We start from the raw sequence: 22184 nt of genomic DNA on the forward strand, positions 1-22184 counted from the left end.
TCAATCACACTCCGATCACTTCAACGATGAAAATTCTTCGTTCGGACGTGAGTAAATCTACTAAGTTTTGTGCTAAAATACTTACCGCATGCGCACTGCGTACCATGTGCACGCGCATTTTTGCCTTAATCGCTCCGTTGCGAAAATCGGCAACGAGCGATCAACTCGGAATGACCCCCAATATTCAGGATCAAGACTTCATGTTAGGGTCTCCTGCCCTGTGCTGCCACGTCGTCATGGCAACCGGGAGACAAGTGCTAGTGGAGTAACCTGAGCGCAGCTGATACTCCGGTTCGGGTCTTTTGCTGTGCAGTGGTTATAGGCTCTGTGCACGGCAGGGGATCCGGTGCTGGTTTTTGTGCTCACAGTCTGTGAGGTCTGAGTGGGGCGTGGACAGCACCTGCTTTATAAGGCCTCTTTTCAGGGTAAGCAGATGCTGCTGAATCTTTGTTGGTTAGTCAGTTCATGAAAGTTAGCCAGTACTGTGTAGCTTTGTATTTGTTTGTTGCTTACTGCAAATAGGCCTGGGGATTTGGTATTACACTCTGCCAATCCAGACCTAGCAGTAAGACTGGAGTCAGTCGATTAGCTTGCTGGGGTTCTGTTACTACTCTGTGAACTTAGCAAGTTTGCGGCTGTATTCTAAGACTTGCCTGTCTAATCCTGTCTCACTGTGCTAGGTGTCAGGGGTCAGTTTAGTGGCAGTAAGCTAAAACCTGTGCACTGCAAGTGAGAAATAGGATTGTGGAGACTCTCCTTGTGTCTATCATTCCATCTCTGACCAAGGAGTTTACTGCCACACCCGTTGGTAACCCTTTAGGGTTTTGCTGTTGCCCTTAGCAACAGCATTTCGGGTTCTCTATGTATTAAAACACAACATCTTGCTTTTTCCATCTGTGCAGTTCTAATACAAGGGAGATACCCAGTTCCTTAGCCTCTGGGCTTCTCTGTTCACTTTGTGTGTATTTTGTTACCCTATTACCTTCTGTGTACGTTATGTCATATTCCCCAGTTTGTCTGTGAGTCCATTTGTTTTGCATAACAGTTCAAACACCAGTACATTCCTGCAGACACTGGAGTGCATAACAGTTCTGACACCAGTACTTTCCTGCAGGCACTGGTGTGCATAACATATTCAGCAGCCTAATACTCCTGTTGAAATTTTGTGGGAATATGGAGCATACCCCTCAAAATACGTTGCAACAGGTGGTCGATCAGGTGCAGGTCCTGACTCGACAATTTAATGATTTGTCCATTAAAATGCACACCTCCCAGGCTGCTGGTGGAGCTCCCGCAGCAGCAGCACCTGCAGGGGTTAAGGAGCCGAAAGTAAATCTCCCGGATCGTTTTTCTGGAGATCGCTCGCAGTTCTTTTGTTTCAAGGAGAGCTGCAAGCTATACTTCCGGCTTAGGCCTCAGTCTTCTGGGTCGGAGATTCAGCGGGTGGGCATAGTGATTTCCTTGCTACAAGGAGACCCACAGGTCTGGGCATATGGGTTGCAGCCTGACTGTCCGTCGCTTAAAAGTGTTGATGCTTTTTTTACGGCACTGGGCATGTTGTATGATGACCCTGACAAGACGGCCTCAGCCGAGGCTCAGATTTCGATCCTTAAGCAAGGGCGAAGGCCAGTTGAGGTTTACTGTACGGAGTTTCGGAGGTTGGCCCATGATACCCAGTGGAATGACCCAGCCCTGAGACACCAGTACCGAAGAGGTCTTTCTAACCAGATAAAGGACCAACTGGTACAATATCCCTTGCCTGATAGCTTGGATCAGCTCATGCAGTTATCCATCCGGGTGGATAGACGGCTGAGAGAGCGTAGGCTTGAAAGGGAGACTGAGATTTCCTTCCTTCCCAAGGGAACCTCAGACTCTGAGGAATTTTCTGAGGAGCCTATGCAGATTGGGGCTACCCGCCTCTCCTCGCGTGAGAAGACGCGGAGGAGACAGCAGGGGTTGTGTTTGTACTGTGGGAATAAAGGTCATGTGGTAGTATCATGCCCAGAAAAGCCGGAAAACTTCAGGGCCTGAGGGTGATGGGAAATATCCTGTCAGGCCAGAAGTCAGAATTTCCCAAGAAGACTTTTATCATTCCGGTGACCTTGAAGATCCTCGGTCAAACTGTCAAGACTGAGGCCTTTGTGGACAGTGGGGCCGACGGGGTTTTTATGGACCGCCAATTCGCCCTGAAACACTCTGTTCCCTTAGTACCCTTGGCATCGGAAATTGAGATTTGTGGGTTAAACGGGGAACCATTATCCCAAGGTAAAATTACCTCTTGCACTAGCCAGATTTCTTTGTTTATTGGAGCCACACACTCTGAAAAATTGTCCTTTTATGTGACTGTCTGTACTTTTGCCCCATTGGTGTTGGGGTTACCCTGGTTAAGGGCCCACAATCCTCAATTTGACTGGGTCTCTGGGGAGATTCTTAGTTGGGGTACTGATTGTTTCAGGAGTTGCTTGAGCCTTCCAGTCAGGCTCTCGCAGCTAAGTTTGCCAGGATTGCCAGGGTGTTATGCAGATTTTGCGGACGTGTTCTCCAAAAAAGTTGCAGAGGTACTACCTCCCCATCGCCCCTATGACTGTGCCATTGATTTGTTGCCAAATGCTAAGCTTCCCAAGAGCAGGTTGTACTCCCTGTCACGTCCTGAGACTCAGGCTATGGCAGAGTACATTCAGGAGAACTTGGCTAAGGGATTTATCAGACCTTCACAGTCTCCAGTTGGGTCGGGGTTCTTCTTCGTGGGTAAAAAGGACGGTTCGTTGCGACCCTGCATCGACTTCAGGGAATTGAACCGTATCACGATTAAAAACTCATACCCACTGCCTCTCATTTCGGTCTTGTTTGACCAGCTTCGTACTGCCACCATTTTTTCTAAGATTGACCTACGCGGTGCGTACAATCTAATCCGAATAAGAGAGGGGGATGAATGGAAGACTGCCTTTAATACCCACTCAGGGCATTATGAATATTTGGTGATGCCTTTTGGGCTCTGTAATGCCCCGGCAGTCTTCCAGGATTTCATGAATGATGTGCTCAGGGAATATTTGGATAGATTCTTAGTTGTATACTTAGATGACATCCTAATCTTCTCCCATTCCCTGGAGGAACATCGGAAGCATGTACGCTTAGTCCTCCAGAAACTCAGAGACCACCGGCTTGGGGCGAAGCTGGAGAAGTGCGAATTTGAAGTTCAGCAAATCGCATTTCTAGGATATATTATCTCCCCAGAAGGTTTCCAAATGGAGGGTTCCAAGGTACAGGCAGTCCTGGATTGGGTGCAGCCCACTAGTTTGAAGGCGCTTCAGCGTTTCCTGGGCTTTGCGAATTTTTATAGACGATTTATCGCTGGATTTTCGTCTATAGTGGCGCCCTTGGTGGCACTCACTAAGAAAGGGGCGGATGTTGCTCACTGGTCTTGTGAGGCTAAAGCGGCTTTTGCCCGTCTCAAAAGGGCATTTGTTTCGGCCAAGGTGCTGCGACACCCAGATCCAGAGCGTCCTTTTGTGGTGGAGGTGGATGCCTCTGAGATGGGTATTGGGGCAGTGCTTTCTCAGATGGGAGTGTCTGATAATCGCCTTCATCCCTGTGCTTACTTTTCCCGTAAATTTTCGCCTGCCGAGATGAATTATGACGTGGGTAACCGGGAATTGTTGGCTATTAAGGATGCACTCGAGGAGTGGAGACACTGGCTTGAGGGGGCTAAGTTTGTGGTCTCAATTCTCACTGACCATAAGAATCTGGCATATTTAGAGTCAGCGAAGCATCTCAATGCCAGGCAGGCACGATGGGCTTTGTTTTTTGCTCGCTTTAATTTTTTGATAACATATCGCCCTGGGTCAAAAAACATCAAGGCTGATGCGCTCTCGCGGAGTTTTGCTCCAATCCAGGAGACCACCGAGGAGCCGTTGCCCATTGTTTCCCCATCATGTATTAAAGTGGGCATTACCCAGGACCTCTTATCATTAGTCCTTAGAGCACAGGAGCAGGCTCCTCCAGACCTTCCGGTAGGTCTTTTGTTTGTGCCTCCTAGGTTAAGACAGCGAGTGTTCCTGGAATTCCATGCCAAGAAGTCGGCAGGTCACCCGGGTATTGCCAGAACTCGGGAGTTGCTATCTAGGGCGGTGTGGTGGCCCTCGGTGGCTAAGGATGTGGATCAGTGGGTTCGGGCATGTGACATCTGTGCCCGAAATAAGACTCCTAGAGGGGTTCCTGTTGGCCCATTACATCCACTCTCTATCCCATCTAAGCCATGGACCCACATTTCAATGGATTTTGTGGTGGACTTGCCCAAATCCTCGGGGATGACAGCCATCTGGGTTGTCGTTGACAGGTTTTCGAAGATGGCGCACTTCGTTCCACTGGTTGGGCTGCCATCAGCCAGACGCCTGTCTGAATTATTTATGCTGCATGTTGTGCGTCTCCACGGGTTGCCACTTGATGTGGTCTCTGACCGCGGATCCCAGTTTGTGGCCAAATTCTGGAGGGCATTTTGTTCCGATCTCCAGATTTCTGTCAGCTTGTCGTCAGGCTACCATCCGCAGTCTAATGGGCAGACTGAAAGGGTGAACCAGTCCTTGGAGCAGTTCCTCAGGTGTTATGTCTCCAAGTGTCAGACTGACTGGGTTGCTCATCTGTCCATGGCGGAGTTTGCCTATAACAACGCGGCTCACTCTGCTACAGGGATCTCTCCCTTCCTTTGTGTGTATGGGCATCATCCTAAGGCCAATTCTTTTGACCCCCTGGACTCCACGCCTGGTGGTTCCTCTGTGGTTTCGGTCCTTAGAGGTATTTGGCGGAAAGTGAAGAAAGCCCTTGTGTCTGTGTCATTAGTGACCAAAAGGGTTTTTGATAAGCGGAAAAGACCCTGCAGCTTCAAATTAGGAGACTTCGTCTGGTTGTCTACCAAGAATTTGAAGTTGAGACAGCCATCTCATAAGTTAGGGCCCCGGTTCATCGGCCCTTATAAGATCACCAGGGTTATCAATCCGGTGGCATTTCAGTTAGATCTGCCCCGTTCTTTGGGTATCAATAAAACATTTCATTGTTCCCTTTTAAAACGGGCGATTAGTAATCCTTCTTCCAGTGGAAGACCTTCCCCTCTTCTGATACGTGGCCAGAGGGAGTTTGTTGTTGAAAGGATTCTTGACTCCAAGGTGGTTCGGGGGTCGGCTGTCATTTTTGGTGCACTGGAAGGGGTATGGCCTGGAGGAGCAGTCGTGGGTGCGCAGTTGTGATCTTCATGCCCCCAGACTGATACGCTCTTTCTTCTCGCAGTTCCCCGATAAACCCGGTGGTAGGGGTTCTTTGACCCCTCGTCAGAGGGGGGGTACTGTTAGGGTCTCCTGCCCTGTGCTGCCACGTCGTCATGGCAACCGGGAGACAAGTGCTAGTGGAGTAACCTGAGCGCAGCTGATACTCCGGTTCGGGTCTTTTGCTGTGCAGTGGTTATAGGCTCTGTGCACGGCAGGGGATCCGGTGCTGGTTTTTGTGCTCACAGTCTGTGAGGTCTGAGTGGGGCGTGGACAGCACCTGCTTTATAAGGCCTCTTTTCAGGGTAAGCAGATGCTGCTGAATCTTTGTTGGTTAGTCAGTTCATGAAAGTTAGCCAGTACTGTGTAGCTTTGTATTTGTTTGTTGCTTACTGCAAATAGGCCTGGGGATTTGGTATTACACTCTGCCAATCCAGACCTAGCAGTAAGACTGGAGTCAGTCGTTTAGCTTGCTGGGGTTCTGTTACTACTCTGTGAACTTAGCAAGTTTGCGGCTGTATTCTAAGACTTGCCTGTCTAATCCTGTCTCACTGTGCTAGGTGTCAGGGGTCAGTTTAGTGGCAGTAAGCTAAAACCTGTGCACTGCAAGTGAGAAATAGGATTGTGGAGACTCTCCTTGTGTCTATCATTCCATCTCTGACCAAGGAGTTTACTGCCACACCCGTTGGTAACCCTTTAGGGTTTTGCTGTTGCCCTTAGCAACAGCATTTCGGGTTCTCTATGTATTAAAACACAACATCTTGCTTTTTCCATCTGTGCAGTTCTAATACAAGGGAGATACCCAGTTCCTTAGCCTCTGGGCTTCTCTGTTCACTTTGTGTGTATTTTGTTACCCTATTACCTTCTGTGTACGTTATGTCATATTCCCCAGTTTGTCTGTGAGTCCATTTGTTTTGCATAACAGTTCAAACACCAGTACATTCCTGCAGACACTGGAGTGCATAACAGTTCTGACACCAGTACTTTCCTGCAGGCACTGGTGTGCATAACACTTCATTGGCAGTATAGCTAAAACAAATGCCTGCAGTGTGCAAATGATGTAGCCTTTGCTTGGGGATACTTAGGTAGCACCACTTGAGGATGGCGGACATTTTGTACTTCCTGGGCCAGATAGGGCCATTTAATAGATTAGAATCCACTGCGAAATTATTTCTTGTGTATTTGTGATAGTCACTGCTTTCCACATACAGATGTGTACTCACACCTATCTGCAAATTACGGCAAATAGTCTTGTTTGGTGCGCCAAGGACTTTGGAACTCAGCTGCGTCATGCGACTTTTTCTTAAAATCTCTTAATGTGCTACTTTATCCAGACTCCTTTGCAACAAAAATACTACTCCTGCAAATTTAGTAGCACACTATTTGCCTGATTCACAGATTTTCGTTAGTGGCACAGCCACTACGTCTTTGTACGCTTTGCGTGCTGTGATACGCAAAAGCCGCAGGAGACGTCTTAAGTAAGTAGACGCCCACTGCAATGCAGACTACTGTGATCCAATGGTTGTGTCCAAAAACACAGCATTGGATCCATTGCGTGAGAATCAGAGGAACCCTCAGGTTACTCAGGAGGTTTGGTGAAATCACGCTGCGGGGGACAGTGAGGCTGCATCCGAGGATGCAGCCACTTGCTTCAGCACGCCCACAAAACTGTGGCGACATGCCCTGTTTTTTGGGGAACTCTCCCCAAATGTCAGCAGCACATCAATCGTGCTGCGGCTTTTGGGGCACTGCAAGTGACAATGCATCCCCAGATCTACACATGCAGCTCCTGCGCATAAATATCAGCGATTTACATAAATTTCTGAATCAGGTCTTAGTACACTATCAGCAAATAGAGCCTACGACCAGAGCCAGCAAGTTATGCTAAATATCAGAACATAGAGCCGGTGTGGGCATAATACGGCCCGTGGGCTTCAAGCAGTCCGCCTCAGGACAGGCCATCTGACTCCCACCGCTCCTGCAATGTAACACATTGTCTTATGCATTAAATGCAGACATGGCATTCCTGCATCCATCCAAAAGATCGATCCAGGACAGCTGACTGGCCGTGCCTATGTATTAAGAGGTGCTGCAAACACAACGTGCTCTGCATGTGGCCACTGAAAACTCACCCAAACCTGGCAAATGGCCAAGCAGTGGAATAGCAGCCCAGTCCTGATAACAGAGGGTCCATGCCAAGCTGACAGCTCTAGGAGACAATGACATGTATTACACCCAAGCTGGGTGACCGATCAGTTCTGTGGAACCACAAGCCCCAGCATGCCCCATGCACACACGCCCCAGCATACCCCGTACACAACACACACAAGTCCCAACATACCCCATACACAACACACACACATCCTGACATGCTTGCTTGGCGACCCCCCGCATGTCAGAGAAACTGATCGCAGGTGATCAGATCTGAATTACTCCCATAGATCTGTACGCACACACACAAATCCCAGCATACCCTGTACACACACACACACACACACACACCACAAACAAGTCCCAGCATACCCTGTACACACACACACACACACACACACACACACACACACACTCCCAGCATACCATGTACACACACAAAGTCACAACATACCCTGTACACACACACACACACACACACACACACACACACACACACACACACACACAGTCCCACCATGGCCTGTACATACACACAGTCCCACCATGGCCTGTACATACACACAGTCCCACCATGGCCTATACATACACACAAGTCCCAGCATACCCTGTACACACACACACACACACACACACAGTCCCAGCATGGCCTGTACACACACACACACACACAGTCCCAGCATGGCCTGTACACACACAAGCATGGCCTGTACACACACACACAAAGTCCCAGCATAACCTTTACACACAGATACACACACCACAAGTCCCAGCATGGCCTGTACACACACACACACGTCCCAGCATAACCTGTACACAGCTACACACACCACATCCCAGCATGGCCTGTACATACACACCCACACACCACAAGTCCCAGCATGGCCTATACACATACACACACAAGTCCCAGCATAACCTGTACACACACACAGTCTCAGCATGGCCTGTACACACACACACCACAAGTCCCAGCATAACCTGTACACAGATACACACACACATCCTAGCAAAAACCCTAGTGGTCACATGACGCTGTCTGACAGCTCCCGCCCTCTAAGGGCGGAGCCAATAAGCGCGCTCCCCGGCGTGTCCCTTTGTTCGAAGGCGGCGGCGCGCAGGTTTTTTTTTTTTCTTTTCATTTGGCGCTTGCCTCGTGGGCGCGCACAGTGTGTTCTGGAAAAGCTCTACTAAACGGTAGTCTGTTAAATAATAGCGAGTAAAAGACACCGAATAAACTACGTGTATGTTATGTATAGTGTGTCCACTAATACCACGTACACACACACACAGCCGCTCTCTCCTGACAGGGAGGGGAGCCGCCGCCGCCTCTGCCCGCCCGCGGCACTCTCTCCGCTCCCAGTCACAGCATGTGTGTCGGGCCCGCCCGCAGTGACTTTGTATAACACAGTAATGGCAGATATCTGCGGTCCCCGGCCTCAGGATAGTAGCTGCCCTGTCCCCCTCTGCCGCTGAGTCCCAGCTCCCCAGCGTGCTGCTGTGTATAGCAGTCTGTGTGTGTGCGCTGCTGCTGCGTGTGTGTGTGTGTCGGGCCCGCCCGCTCCTGCTGTGATCGCTGTGTGTGTCGGGCCCGCCCGCTCCTGCATCGTCCGTCCCTCCCGCTCCTGCCTCCGTCCTCGGTGCTGCTGCTGCCGGTGCTGCTCGGTGCATCCCGCCGCCGCCACCTTGTGTGAGAGCCGCCGCAGCCGCTGAGCCTGGTAGCGCTGCTGTGATCTCCCCGCCTCCCTCCTCCTCACGTGTCCCGGCGGCGGTGCAGGAGAGGCAGGCGAGGGATCCCCTCACATGACCCGTCTGTTTGTCCCCGTGATCAGACCATCCGCCGGCCGGGCCTCCCGCCTCCTCCTCCCCGGGCCGCGCCGGGCCCCGGCCCCGCTGCTGCTGCCGCACCGCCGCCGTCCCCGGAGCCCCGACACATGGACATGCTGGACCAGAGCCTGGACTCCGCCACCGCCGTCAGGTGAGAAATCCAGCGCCGGGCTGCGGCCTGTGCCCGAGACAGGGGAGGAGGGAGGGGGCACCCGGGGCTGACATCTTCCCTGTGTCTCTGTCACTGCTGTATTTTATATATATATATATATATATATATATATATATATATATATATATACATACACACAATGTTACTCACTCCATATTATATATATATATATATATATATATATATATACACACACACACACACCATACCATGTTATATACTATATATATATATATATATATATATATATATATATATATATATATATATATATATATATATATAAAATATTATTTTATATTATACTATACTGACATCTTCCCTGTGTAACTGCTGTATGTATGCATGTGTGTGTGTATATATATACACACACACACACACACACACACACACACACACACACACACACACACACCATACAATGTTATATATATAGTGATCATGTACCTGAAAGTATATTTGTGCATATCTCACCTGTGATAGTATATACTGTTCTGCAATATACTGCACACCCTATACTATATTCTATGCAGACCCTATACTATATTCTATGCAGTATGTATGTATGTATGTATATATATATATATATATATATATATAATCTCTATCTAATATTGTGTACATTACCTGTGAATATACAAGTACATATCTCATGTGTCCTAGTATATACCCTGTGTTGTATAATGTACTGTACATATACTATATACAGTTTGTATATGTGTATATATATATATATATATATATATATATATATATATATATATATATATGTGTGTGTGTATATATATATATATATATATATATATATATATATATATATATTCACTATATTGTTCACATCACCTATAAATATTTCTCTATCGTCCTAGTGGATGCTGGGGTTCCTGAAAGGACCATGGGGAATAGCGGCTCCGCAGGAGACAGGGCACAAAAGTAAAGCTTTCCGATCAGGTGGTGTGCACTGGCTCCTCCCCCTATGACCCTCCTCCAAGCCAGTTAGATTTTTGTGCCCGGCCGAGAAGGGTGCAATCTAGGTGGCTCTCCTAAAGAGCTGCTTAGAAAAGTTTAGCTTAGGTTTTTTATTTTACAGTGAGTCCTGCTGGCAACAGGATCACTGCAACGAGGGACTTAGGGGAGAAGAAGTGAACTCACCTGCGTGCAGGATGGATTGGCTTCTTGGCTACTGGACATCAGCTCCAGAGGGACGATCACAGGTACAGCCTGGATGGTCACCGGAGCCTTGCCGCCGGCCCCCTTGCAGATGCTGAAATAAGAAGAGGTCCAGAATCGGCGGCAGAAGACTCCTCAGTCTTCTAAAGGTAGCGCACAGCACTGCAGCTGTGCGCCATTTTCCTCTCAGCACACTTCACACGGCAGTCACTGAGGGTGCAGGGCGCTGGGAGGGGGGTGCCCTGGGAGGCAAATGAAAACCTATTTTGGCTAAAAATACCTCACATATAGCCTCCGGAGGCTATATGGAGATATTTAACCCCTGCCAGAATCCGTTAAGAGCGGGAGACGAGGCCGCCGAAAAAGGGGCGGGGCCTATCTCCTCAGCACACAGCGCCATTTTCCCTCACAGAAAGGCTGGAGGGAAGGCTCCCAGGCTCTCCCCTGCACTGCACTACAGAAACAGGGTTAAAACAGAGAGGGGGGGCACTAATTTGGCGTTAGAAATATATAAAAAAGATGCTATAAGGGAAAACACTTATATAAGGTTGTCCCTATATAATTATAGCGTTTTTGGTGTGTGCTGGCAAACTCTCCCTCTGTCTCTCCAAAGGGCTAGTGGGTCCTGTCCTCTATCAGAGCATTCCCTGTGTGTGTGCTGTGTGTCGACATGTAGGAGGACGATGTTGGTGAGGAGGCGGAGCAATTGCCTGTAATGGTTATGTCACTCTCTAGGGAGTCGACACCGGAATGGATGGCTTATTTAGGGAATTACGTGATAATGTCAACACGCTGCAAGGTCGGTTGGCGACATGAGACGGCCGACAAACAATTAGTACCGGTCCAGACGTCTCAAAAACACCGTCAGGGGTTTTAAAACGCCCGTTTACTTTAGTCGGTCGACACAGACACAGACAGGGACACTGAATCCAGTGTCGACGGTGAATAAACAAACGTATTCCTTATTAGGGCCACACGTTAAAGGCAATGAAGGAGGTGTTACATATTTCTGATACTACAAGTACCACAAAAGAGGGTATTATGTGGGATGTGAAAAAACTACCATACTTTTTCCTGAATCAGATAAATTAAATAAAGTGTGTGATGATGCGTGGGTTCCCCCCGATAGAAAATTATGGGCGGTATACCCTTTCCCGCCAGAAGTTAGGGCGCGTTGGGAAACACCCCTTAGGGTGGATAAGGCGCTCACACGCTTATCAAAACAAGTGGCGGTACCGTCTATAGATAGGGCCGTCCTCAAGGACCAGCTGACAGGAGGCTGGAAAATATCATAAAAAGTATATACACACATACTGGTGTTATACTGCGACCAGCGATCGCCTCAGCCTGGATGTGCAGAGCTGGGGTGGCTTGGTCGGATTCCCTGACTAAAAATATTGATACCCTTGACAGGGACAGTATTTTATTGACTATAGAGCATTTAAAGGATGCATTTCTATATATGCGAGATGCACAGAGGGATATTTGCACTCTGGCATCAAGAGTAAATGCGATGTCCATAACTGCCAGAAGATGTTATGGACACGACAGGGGTCAGGTGATGCAGATTCCAAACGGCACAAAGGTGTATTGCCGTATAAAGGAAGAGGAGTTATTTGGGGTCGGTCCATCGGACCTGGTGGCCACGGCAACTGCTGGAAAATCCACCGTTTTTACCCTAAGTCACATCTCTGCAGAAAAAGACACCGTCTTTTCAGCCTCCGTCCTTTCGTCCCTATAAGATCATATCTGCCCAGGGATAGAGGAAAGGGAAGAAGACTGCAGCAGGCAGCCCATTCCCAGGAACAGAAGCGTTCCACCGCTTCTGACAAGTTCTCAGCATGGCGCTGAGACCGTACAGGACCCCTGGATCCTACAAGTAGTATCCCAGGGGTACAGATTGGAATGTCGAGACGTTTCCCCTTCGCAGGCTCCTGAAGTCTGCTTTACCAAGGTCTCCCTCCGACAAGGAGGCAGTATGGGAAAAAATTCACAAGCTGTATTCCCAGCAGGTGATAATTAAATTACCCCTCCTACTACAAGAAAAGGGGTATTATTCCACACTATATTGTGGTACTGAAGCCAGAAGGCTAGGTGAGACTTATTCTAAATCTAAAAAATTTTTGAACACTTACAAGGGTTCAAATCAAGATGGAGTCACTCAGAGCAGTGATAACGAACAGGAAGAAGGGGACTATATAGTGTCCCGGGACATCAGGGATGCTTACCTCTATGTCCCAAATTTGCCCTTCTCACTAAGGGTACCTCAGGTTCGTGGTGCAGAACTGTCACTATCAGTTTCAGACGCTGCCGTTTGGATTGTCCACGGCACCCCGGGTCTTTACTAAGGTAATGGCCGAAATGATGATTCTTCTTCGAAGAAAAGGCGTCTTAATTATCCCTTACTTGGACGATCTCCTGATAAGGGCATAGTCCAGGGAACAGTTGGAGGTAGGAGTAGCACTATCTCGGATACTGCTACAACAGCACGGGTGGATTCTAAATATTCCAAAATCGCAGCTGATCCTGACGACACGTCTGCTGTGCCTAGGGATGATTCTGGACACAGTCCAGAAAAAGGTGTTTCTCCCGAAAGAGAAAGCCAGGGAGTTATCCGAGCTAGTCAGGAACCTCCTAAAAACAGTGCATCATTGCACAAGGGTCCTGGTAGAAAATGGTGGCTTCCTACGAAGCAATTCCATTTGGCAGATTTCACGCAAGAACTTTTCAGTGGGATCTGCTGGACAAATGGTCCGGATCGCATCTTCAGATGCATCAGCGGATAACCCTATATCCAAGGACAAGGGTGTCTCTCCTGTGGTGGTTATAGAGTGCTCATCTTCTAGAGGGCCGCAGATTCGGCATTCAGGATTGGATGCTGGTGACCACGGAGGCCAGCCCGAGAGGCTGGGGAGCAGTCACACAAGGAAAAAATTTCCAGGGAGTGTGATCAAGTCTGGAGACTTTTCTCCACATAAATATACTGGAGCTAAGGGTAAATTTATAATGCTCTAAGCTTAGCAAGACCTCTGCTTCAAGGTCAGCCGGTATTGATCCAGTGGGAAAAACATCACGGCAGTCGCCCACGTAAACAGACAGGGCGACACAAGAAGCAGGAGGGCAATGGCAAAAACTGCAAGGACTTTTCGCTGGGCGGAAAATCATGTGATAGCACTGTCAGCAGTGTTTCATCCCGGGAATGGAAACTGGGAAGCAGACTTCCTCAGCAGGCACGACCTCCACCCGGGAGAGTGGAAACTTCATCGGGAAGTTTTTTCCACATGATTGTAAACCGTTGGGAAATACCAAAGGTGGACATGATGGCGTCCCGTCTGAACAAAAAACGGGACAGGTATTGCGCCAGGTCAAGAGACCCTCAGGCAATAGCTGTGGACGTTCTGGTAACACCGTGGGTGTACCAGTCGGTGTATGTGTTCCCTCCTCTGCTTCTCATACCTAAGGTGCTGAGAATTATAAGACGTAGAGGAGTAAGAACTATACTCATGGCTCCGGATTGGCCAAGAAGGACTTGGTACCCGGAACTTCAAGAGATGTTTACAGAGGTCTTATGGCCTCTGCCGCTAAGAAGGGACTTGCTTCAGCAAGTACCATGTCTGTTCCAAGACTTACTGCAGCTGCGTTTGTTGGCATGGCGGTGGAACGCCGGATCCTAAGGGAAAAAGGCATTCCGGAAGAGGTCATTCCTACCCTGGTCAAAGCCAGAAAGGAGGTGACCGCACAACATTATCACCACATGTGGCGAAAATATGTTGCGTGGTGTGAGGCCAGGAAGGCCCCACAAAGAAATTTCAACTCGGTCGATTCCTGCATTTCCTGCAAACAGGAGTGTCTATGGGCCTCAAATTGGGGTCCATTAAGGTTCAAATTTCGGCCCTGTCAATTTTCTTCCAGAAAGAATTGGCTTCAGTTCCTGAAGTCCAGAACTTTGTCAAGGGAGTATTGCATATACAACCCTCTTTTGTGCCTCCAGTGGCACTGTGGGATCTCAACGTAGTTCTGGGATTCTTCAAATCACATTGGTTTAAAACCAGTCAAATCTGTGGATTTGAAGCATCTCACATGAAAAGTGACCATGTTCTTGGCCCTGGCCTGGACCAGGCGAGTGTCAAATTGGTGGTTTTTTTCTCAAAAAAGCCCATATTTGTTTGTCCATTCGGACAGGGCAGAGCTGCGGACTCGTCCCCAGTTCTCTCCCTAAGGTGGTGTCAGTGTTTCACCTGAACCAGCTTATTGTGGTGCCTTGCACCTACTAGGGACTTGGAGGACTCCAAGTTGCTAGATGTTGTCAGGGCCCTGAAAATATAGGTTCCAGGACGGCTGGAGTCAGGAAAACTGACTTGCTGTTATCCAGTATGCACCCAACAAACTGGGTGCTCTTCCTTTTAAGCAGACTATTGCTAGTTGGATGTGTAATACAATTCAGCTTGCACATTCTGTGGCAGGCCTGCCACAGCCAAAATATGTAAATGCCCATTCCACAAGGAAGGTGGGCTCATCTTGGGCGGCTGCCCGAGGGGTCTCGGCTTTACAACTTTGCCGAGCGGTTATTTAGTCAGGGGCAAACACGTTTGTAAAATCCTACAAATTTGATACCCTGGCTAAGGAGGACCTGGAGTTCTCTCATTCGGTGCTGCAGAGTCATCCGCACTCTCCCGCCCGTTTGGGAGCTTTGGTATAATCCCCATGGTCCTTTCAGGAACCCCAGCATCCACTAGGACGATAGAGAAAATAAGAATTTACTTACCGATAATTCTATTTCTCGGAGTCCGTAGTGGATGCTGGGCGCCCATCCCAAGTGCGGATTATCTGCAATACTTGTACATAGTTACAAAAATCGGGTTATTATTGTTGTGAGCCATCTTTTCAGAGGCTCCGCTGTTATCATACTGTTAACTGGGTTTAGATCACAAGTTGTACGGTGTGATTGGTGTGGCTGGTATGAGTCTTACCCGGGATTCAAAATTCCTCCCTTATTGTGTACGCTCGTCCGGGCACAGTACCTAACTGGCTTGGAGGAGGGTCATAGGGGGAGGAGCCAGTGCACACCACCTGATCGGAAAGCTTTACTTTTGTGCCCTGTCTCCTGCGGAGCCGCTATTCCCCATGGTCCTTTCAGGAACCCCAGCATCCACTACGGACTCCGAGAAATAGAATTATCGGTAAGTAAATTCTTATTATTACATATATAGCTCACCCGTCATAGTCTATACTGGTGTTCATTCTAGGATGATGCAGTGCTACAGCCATCCTTCTCTATGGGGGTCATTCTGAACCGATCGCACACTGCAGTTTTTTGCAGCCGTGCAATCGGGTATGTCCTGCACATGCGTGCGAGCGGCAATGCGCAAGCGCGTCGCTGCCTGGCGACGAATTGAACGGAGAAAGGGTTCGCAGCGGCGAACGCTAGAAGATTAACAGGAAGAGGCCGGCCGCAGGTGTCAACTCACCGTTTTGAAGGTGTGTCCGGCCGAACGCAGGCGTGTCCAGCCGTTTCCAGGGAGGGTTCCTGACGTCCGCTCCAGACAAGATCATCGCAGCGGCTGAGGAAGTCCTGAGCTGTGTAGAGACTGCAAAAACTTTTGTTTGTGCAGCTCTCTGCACAAGCGAGCGCAGCCCTGCACAGCAATATCCCCCTCCCCCTGTAGGCGGTGATTACCTGATCGCAGCAGTGCTAAAAGTACCCTGCTAGCGATCAGGTCGGAATGAGGGCCTATATTCTATAATGTGAGAAGGAGTGTGGCATCACAGAGAGAGGCATGGCCCCATTTCCATTACTTTGGGAGAAGCTGGGCTGCCCCCAGGATCTACCCATAAGCTGGGTAAACACTAGATATGTCCCCTGATCCTGCAGTTTGGAGCAGCATATAGCGTACATCGCTTATTGTGTACCTATGATATGTGCTCTCCCGCGGGACGTTAGCGACACCCCCCCGTCGGCCCACTAGTGATTACATGGTGCAGGATGCACCATGTCACCTGGCTGCCACATGTCGAACCTGGTATCAGCAAGTGTGTATGTACTTGTCACCTGCTGGATCCCGTTGGTGGCGATGTCCGGTTGGGTACACATCACTAATAAGTCTGTACCCAGCTTCACTGTGAACAGATGAGGCACTCGTGCTCAGCGGCTATGAAGTGCTCCCCACCCCTCCAATGACACTGTGGCCTGCGGGTTGGACGACGGGGCAGTTGGTATGTAGGTCGTAGCTGTGTTTTGTATTATGAATAGGGGGCAATAATGTGCAGCATAAACTCTTCGCTATTTTCCCCACTAGTGTCCCTCAGTTCACCCCCATATGCCCCTTCAATTAGTTAGGTAATCTCTACTCCTGCAAGTATCTATCAGTCTGTCCCCAGGAAGATGAGCTAGCCCGCGGAACTGGTCCGTGAATGGCTGCGCCTCCTGCTAACTGGAGACAGACGGGGCCCTGCTGCCCATCTGTCCAATGTAGACGCCCACAGTGTCTGCACACTTCAGATTGCTAAGACAGCTGCTAAAGCCGCTTCCAGTCCCCACTATTATGTTTTGGTCCAGAGGTGTTTTAACAGAGTAGGGGGCCCATGTGCACCTCCGGGTGGGTCCCCTCCTCTGTACGGCTCTGTAGTCTCCGGCATTGTGTCAGAGACTACTGTGCATGCGCAGGTCTCCAGAAACATGGCGCCCGCCATGTTCCTTAAACCAATTTGACTACTGCGCGTGTCCGGCGGCCATTTTGGAACTAGTGTGCTCCGCACACATTGCATCCATTATGGAAAGCCTATGATTTGGTCTCTTAGTGACAGCACCTCAATGGCGTCTCTTGGGTCTTGCTATTTAGAAACAGATGGGAGGCAGGGATTGCCGCAGTGGGCAGAGGAAAACCCTGCCCTCCTGCCTCTCACCAGAAACTTCTGCACCCAATTGTGGAAGGGGAACGCAGCCGCCAGAAAGAAGTAACATAGGGTATAGCAGGGAGGTAGCATGTTCTCCGGGAGGCGGGAACATCCATAAATGTAGGGCACATTTTTGCAGTTCAGAATCAGGCAGGGTGCGGTGACCCGCTAAAACAGCCTAGCGGGTATGCTATATACAACTAGGTTATATAATATGCTCAACACCTTCCTGACACTTTATATAGTGTCAAATCCAAATAACGTACATACAAGACGTATATTACGTTATAGTAAATATGGTTCGAAAAGAACTGCGCTAATTGATGCCTCACAAACTTATTAAGCTGGTTGCTGCTGATATACTATTGGTAGGTGTACCACAAAACACCTACTCTAGAGGAAGTACAATTGTGAAAAGAGATAGTTCAGCGCATCCCTAGCTTATTCTTATTTATATTAAAATTATCATGAGATTCTAAAATGGTCTAAATAGAAGGGTTATGAAAAGCAGATTCGAGGAGTCCGATATAAAAGGGTATATGTAGTTTATTTGTGAATAAAGACAATAGACAATAAAATTATTTTTGTAAAAATAGGTACCGATACAGAGACGTCAAAACGTGTAGCACATAAACAATACAAGACATACAAACAAAAAACACAAAAAGTCCTGTGGGTACACTGAAAAGCGGTTTACCCACTAGGAATGGTGTGATTTAATGGGCTGGAATTGTACTTGCCATTTAGTGACTCAATGTCCTTATTGAATATACTGTCTTTTTTTTCCTTCAGCTAGAATAGCCCAGTAACATTGGTTTAGTATATACAGAGTACTGATTCACTGATGATTCTTTCCTTGCACGCTCACTAAATCTTCTTATTGCTGTTGCACAGTTACTGCTTCTGCTTGATGCATTCAAATTTAGCACAAGAGCACTGGCTGAATGAGGAAATAAAATAAATCCTACCGTTTCCCTGTGGGGAACAAAGTTACTGCACGGAGTATGGTTTCTCAGTCCCTGCTGTGGCCGCAGTGCAGCGGTGGTGTTCGCCTGCCGGCAGACGCCCCGACTCCCCCTCAGCTTGCTTCCGGGTAGCTGCATGAAGCGGCTCCGGCGGCTGGCTTCTGGACGGTCAGTCTCAGCGTATGTACTGGTCGCTCAGGTCTCCCACACTGCTGGGTTACTTGCAAAACATGCACTGTGTGGGGTAATGAGGGCCGAGTTTGGCAGACCTATGATATAGAGAGAGATCCCGCAGCTAGATGCAGCGTGCAAGGAAAGAAACATCAGTGAATCAGTACTCTGTATATACTAAAGCAATGTTACTGGGCTATTCTAGCTGAAGAAAAAAAAGACAGTATATTCAATAAGGACATTGAGTCACTAAATGGCAAGTACAATTCCAGCCCATTAAATCACACCATTCCTAGTGGGGTAAACCGCTTTTTCAGTGTACCCACAGGACTTTTTGTGTTTTTTGTTTGTATGTCTTGTATTGTTTATGTGCTACACGTTTTGACGTCTCTGCACCGGTACCTATTTTTACAAAAATAATTTTATTATCTATTGTCTTTATTACTACATATACCCTTTTATATCGGACTCCTCGAATCTGCTTTTCATAACCCTTCTATTTAGAGCATTTTAGAATCTCTTATGATAATTTTAATATAAATAAGAATAAGCTAGGGATGCGCTGAACTATCTCTTTTCACAATTGTATATTACGTTAAACCTGTTCCTTATATTAACGCGAGAACAAAGCGGGACACCTGTGGTACCTCGTACAATGTGCACATCACAGCAGTTACATTACCCACAATGTAGACATAGGGAATTATATATTACTAGTTACCAGCTCGTCAAAATAACAGAACAGTAATGTCAACACTTGAATTACTCCGACGGGCACCATCTAGTGGCTGTCGGCGTGAAAAACACTTAAATCCCCCCCCCCCCCCCATAGTGGTTAGGAGCAGCGTAAGCCTTTTATACCCCTCTCACACCACACAAATAACCCGGTATCGACCCGGTTTATTGCCGGATAAGTGTGTGGTGTGAAAGGGGCCCATGGCGAATTCCCGGGTCGCCTGACCCGGTAATTCACCCTGGGAATAAAGCAGTGTTATACCCGGGTTGAATACCGAGTCAGTGTGAACGGGTTGCTGGGTTGATGCGACCTGGGACCCGTTCACTACAATAGGGAGAGTCGGCGCGGAGATGAGCTCATCTCCCACCTCCGCTGCCGGCTCCGCCCCCCGCTGCTATGGCAACCGGCCTGGCCACATTGCCACGTCGGGAAGCCAATGTTTAGGCTCCAATGCCGGATTCCACCCGTGAAGGACCCGTTTCCAATTCCCCGGGTGGGTTCCAGCATTGGCGGTGTGAAAGGGGTAATATTATGTAGGGTACTGCGCTGTGTACTGTAAATGATATGGCCGCTGGCGAGCCATGTGACCATAGGACAACAGGAAGAGCTTTGTGTACAGGCCAGACATTGTCACCACACTTATCTGTGACGGGTTTGTATTGTTCTTTTATAATACGCAAAGCTTCCTAATGCAGTATTGTTACCAGAACCCCCAAATTACCAGCAACGCTGACAGCACTCAGGGAATGCAGATAATATGTACAGGAGTTTATACAGATATTACAGTCACATATCCAGTCTGATCAGGCCATAGCGTCTAATCTCTATGTGATGCTGGTTATGGGGTGACACAGGATTTGATATCTTTGCAGTATTATTAATAAGGTGGGGGTAGGTATTGATAAGTGTATATACTGTATATTCTATATGTACACCAGGACACCTGTAACCATTCCACCAGTACAGATCAGTAATTATTTACACGTCCCCTTAGACTGACCTGGTTCCAGTATGTCTGTATGTACTAATGGAGTATAATTCCTGGATGTTACATGTATGTGTGTTCAGAGAGGCCTTGAACTTGTGCATTTTGTGTTAGTTTCTCCAGTACTGTACATAGTGCTGATAAAGTGCGTCTCTGTGTTTTATATTGAGCAGCATAAAGAAGCCTGTACATTTACTGTATAATCCTAAACTTGCAATTCACGTAATGTTTCTGTCTATGTTAGACAGGGATGTAGGTTGTTACATTGCACTTGTCTTAGCCAGAGGTGTAGCTAGACGCCACGGTGCCTGGAGCAAGAGTGTGTTTTGGCACCCCCCATCCCCTGTAGTGACCACTCCACAGAGATGACACACCCCCCCCCCCCCCCCCCCCCCCCCCCCCCCCCCCCCCGCCTTCCCCCAAAACGCTCAGTGAAAATAATACACCAAAATTTGGAGTTGGAGTTCTGTTTTAACTTTTTATTGGATACATTACACAAAGCTTGTTTACTTTAGGATAATTTTCCTAGGCGTTGTTACCAACGCAAGAACCTTCGGATGCTTTACTGAACCCCACTTCCAGGGCAGTCACATGTGTTTCCAGCACAGTGTCGGTTTGTATGGCGCAGTCACGTGTGTTTCCAGCGCAGTGTCGGTTTGTATGGCGCAGTCACGTGTGTTTCCAGCACAGTGTCGGTTTGTATGGCGCAGTCACGTGTTTTTCCAGCGCAGTGTCGGTTTGTATGGCGCAGTCACGTGTGTTTCCAGCGCAGTGTTGGTTTGTATGGCACAGTCACGTGTGTTGCACAAGATCTGGTTTACATTGTTTAAACCAATGTGGAACACAGATATATAAGCTAATGGAGACCCGACTTTCCTTAATATCTTACTTAAGGCTTACCACTTCCTCTTTGTGTGTTTTCTCTCGGATGTTACTGATATTACTCACTGTTCTAATTCTCCCATGTACAAAGGGCTATAACCTTCAGCCTCATTTGTAATGTGTTTAGGCTGCTGTGTTTTCTGGTAATTTCTGTTTCCTCATTGTACCCCCTCTTGTCATCCTTTGTGTGTTTGTTATATAAGTGGGTCATTCGCATACGGACGCGATGCGGAGCCTTTCTGTGTGTGGCAGGAAACCAGCAATTTCACGTTCTAATTAAAGAAATATTTCTTATTTTTGTCATGTTGAACAATATAATCACAATAATCCTATTTCTCCTTTAGTAGGGCACTGGTGTCCAAATCAGAGACTTTCTATTACACACGGACATTTAGGGCTGGACCTGCGGGTTGCCGGCTGGTTTTGCCTTGTAAATGACTGCACCTTTAAAAAAAAATATCTGAGATCGGCTGGCATTCCGTACCTATACATATCCACGCGAGATGGTGCTATATTTCTTTGTGCCTTAAGGTTCTCTGCCACATGCTTCCGTCAGCAGACCTCCTCTGTCAGTGACTGTTCTAGGTTCTGGAACGGGAAACACTAGGCCGAGTGCTAGCTCCTGTGCACATTGGATTTATTACCGCTGTATATAGAGGAAACGTCTTGAAGTTTTCGTAATTCTCAGAGGGTTCTCTGCAGAGATATTGGAATCTTAGAGGGGATGGAGGAGGCAGTTCAGTGCCCATCAGGAAAAGCAGCATCAGCAGTCTTCCTGTGCCCCCCCATCCCCATAGGTGTGCAGAGAAACTAGCATTGCTTGGCAGCACTCCGCCTCTGGTTGAATATGTCCCTATAGAGTAAATGGTCAGGAAAAGGCTGATCTGGAATAATAAGTGGTAGAGCCCCCCGGCCTCTGCATCACTAGCAGAAAGACTAAATGGGCACACAACGAGTAATCCACACAAAGAGATGC

The 22184-nt window shown here is 48.1% G+C and overlaps 1 protein-coding gene across 2 annotated transcripts in view; it reads left to right on the top strand.

The window, feature by feature from the left end:
* Nucleotides 1-8667: 8667 nt before the first annotated feature.
* Nucleotides 8668-22184, top strand: part of USF2 (upstream transcription factor 2, c-fos interacting) — a 95343-nt gene continuing 81826 nt past the window's right edge. The window contains exon 1 of one of the 2 annotated variants that reach the window (XM_063942310.1): nt 8668-9384. In XM_063942310.1, the coding sequence (XP_063798380.1) occupies nt 9341-9384 (44 nt within the window). In that variant the 5' untranslated portion in view covers nt 8668-9340. The remainder of the gene's footprint in view (nt 9385-22184) is intronic. The other variant, XM_063942309.1, reaches the window with a different exon arrangement.

Source organism: Pseudophryne corroboree, chromosome 10, assembly GCF_028390025.1.
Source record: "Pseudophryne corroboree isolate aPseCor3 chromosome 10, aPseCor3.hap2, whole genome shotgun sequence".
NCBI lineage: Eukaryota > Metazoa > Chordata > Amphibia > Anura > Myobatrachidae > Pseudophryne > Pseudophryne corroboree.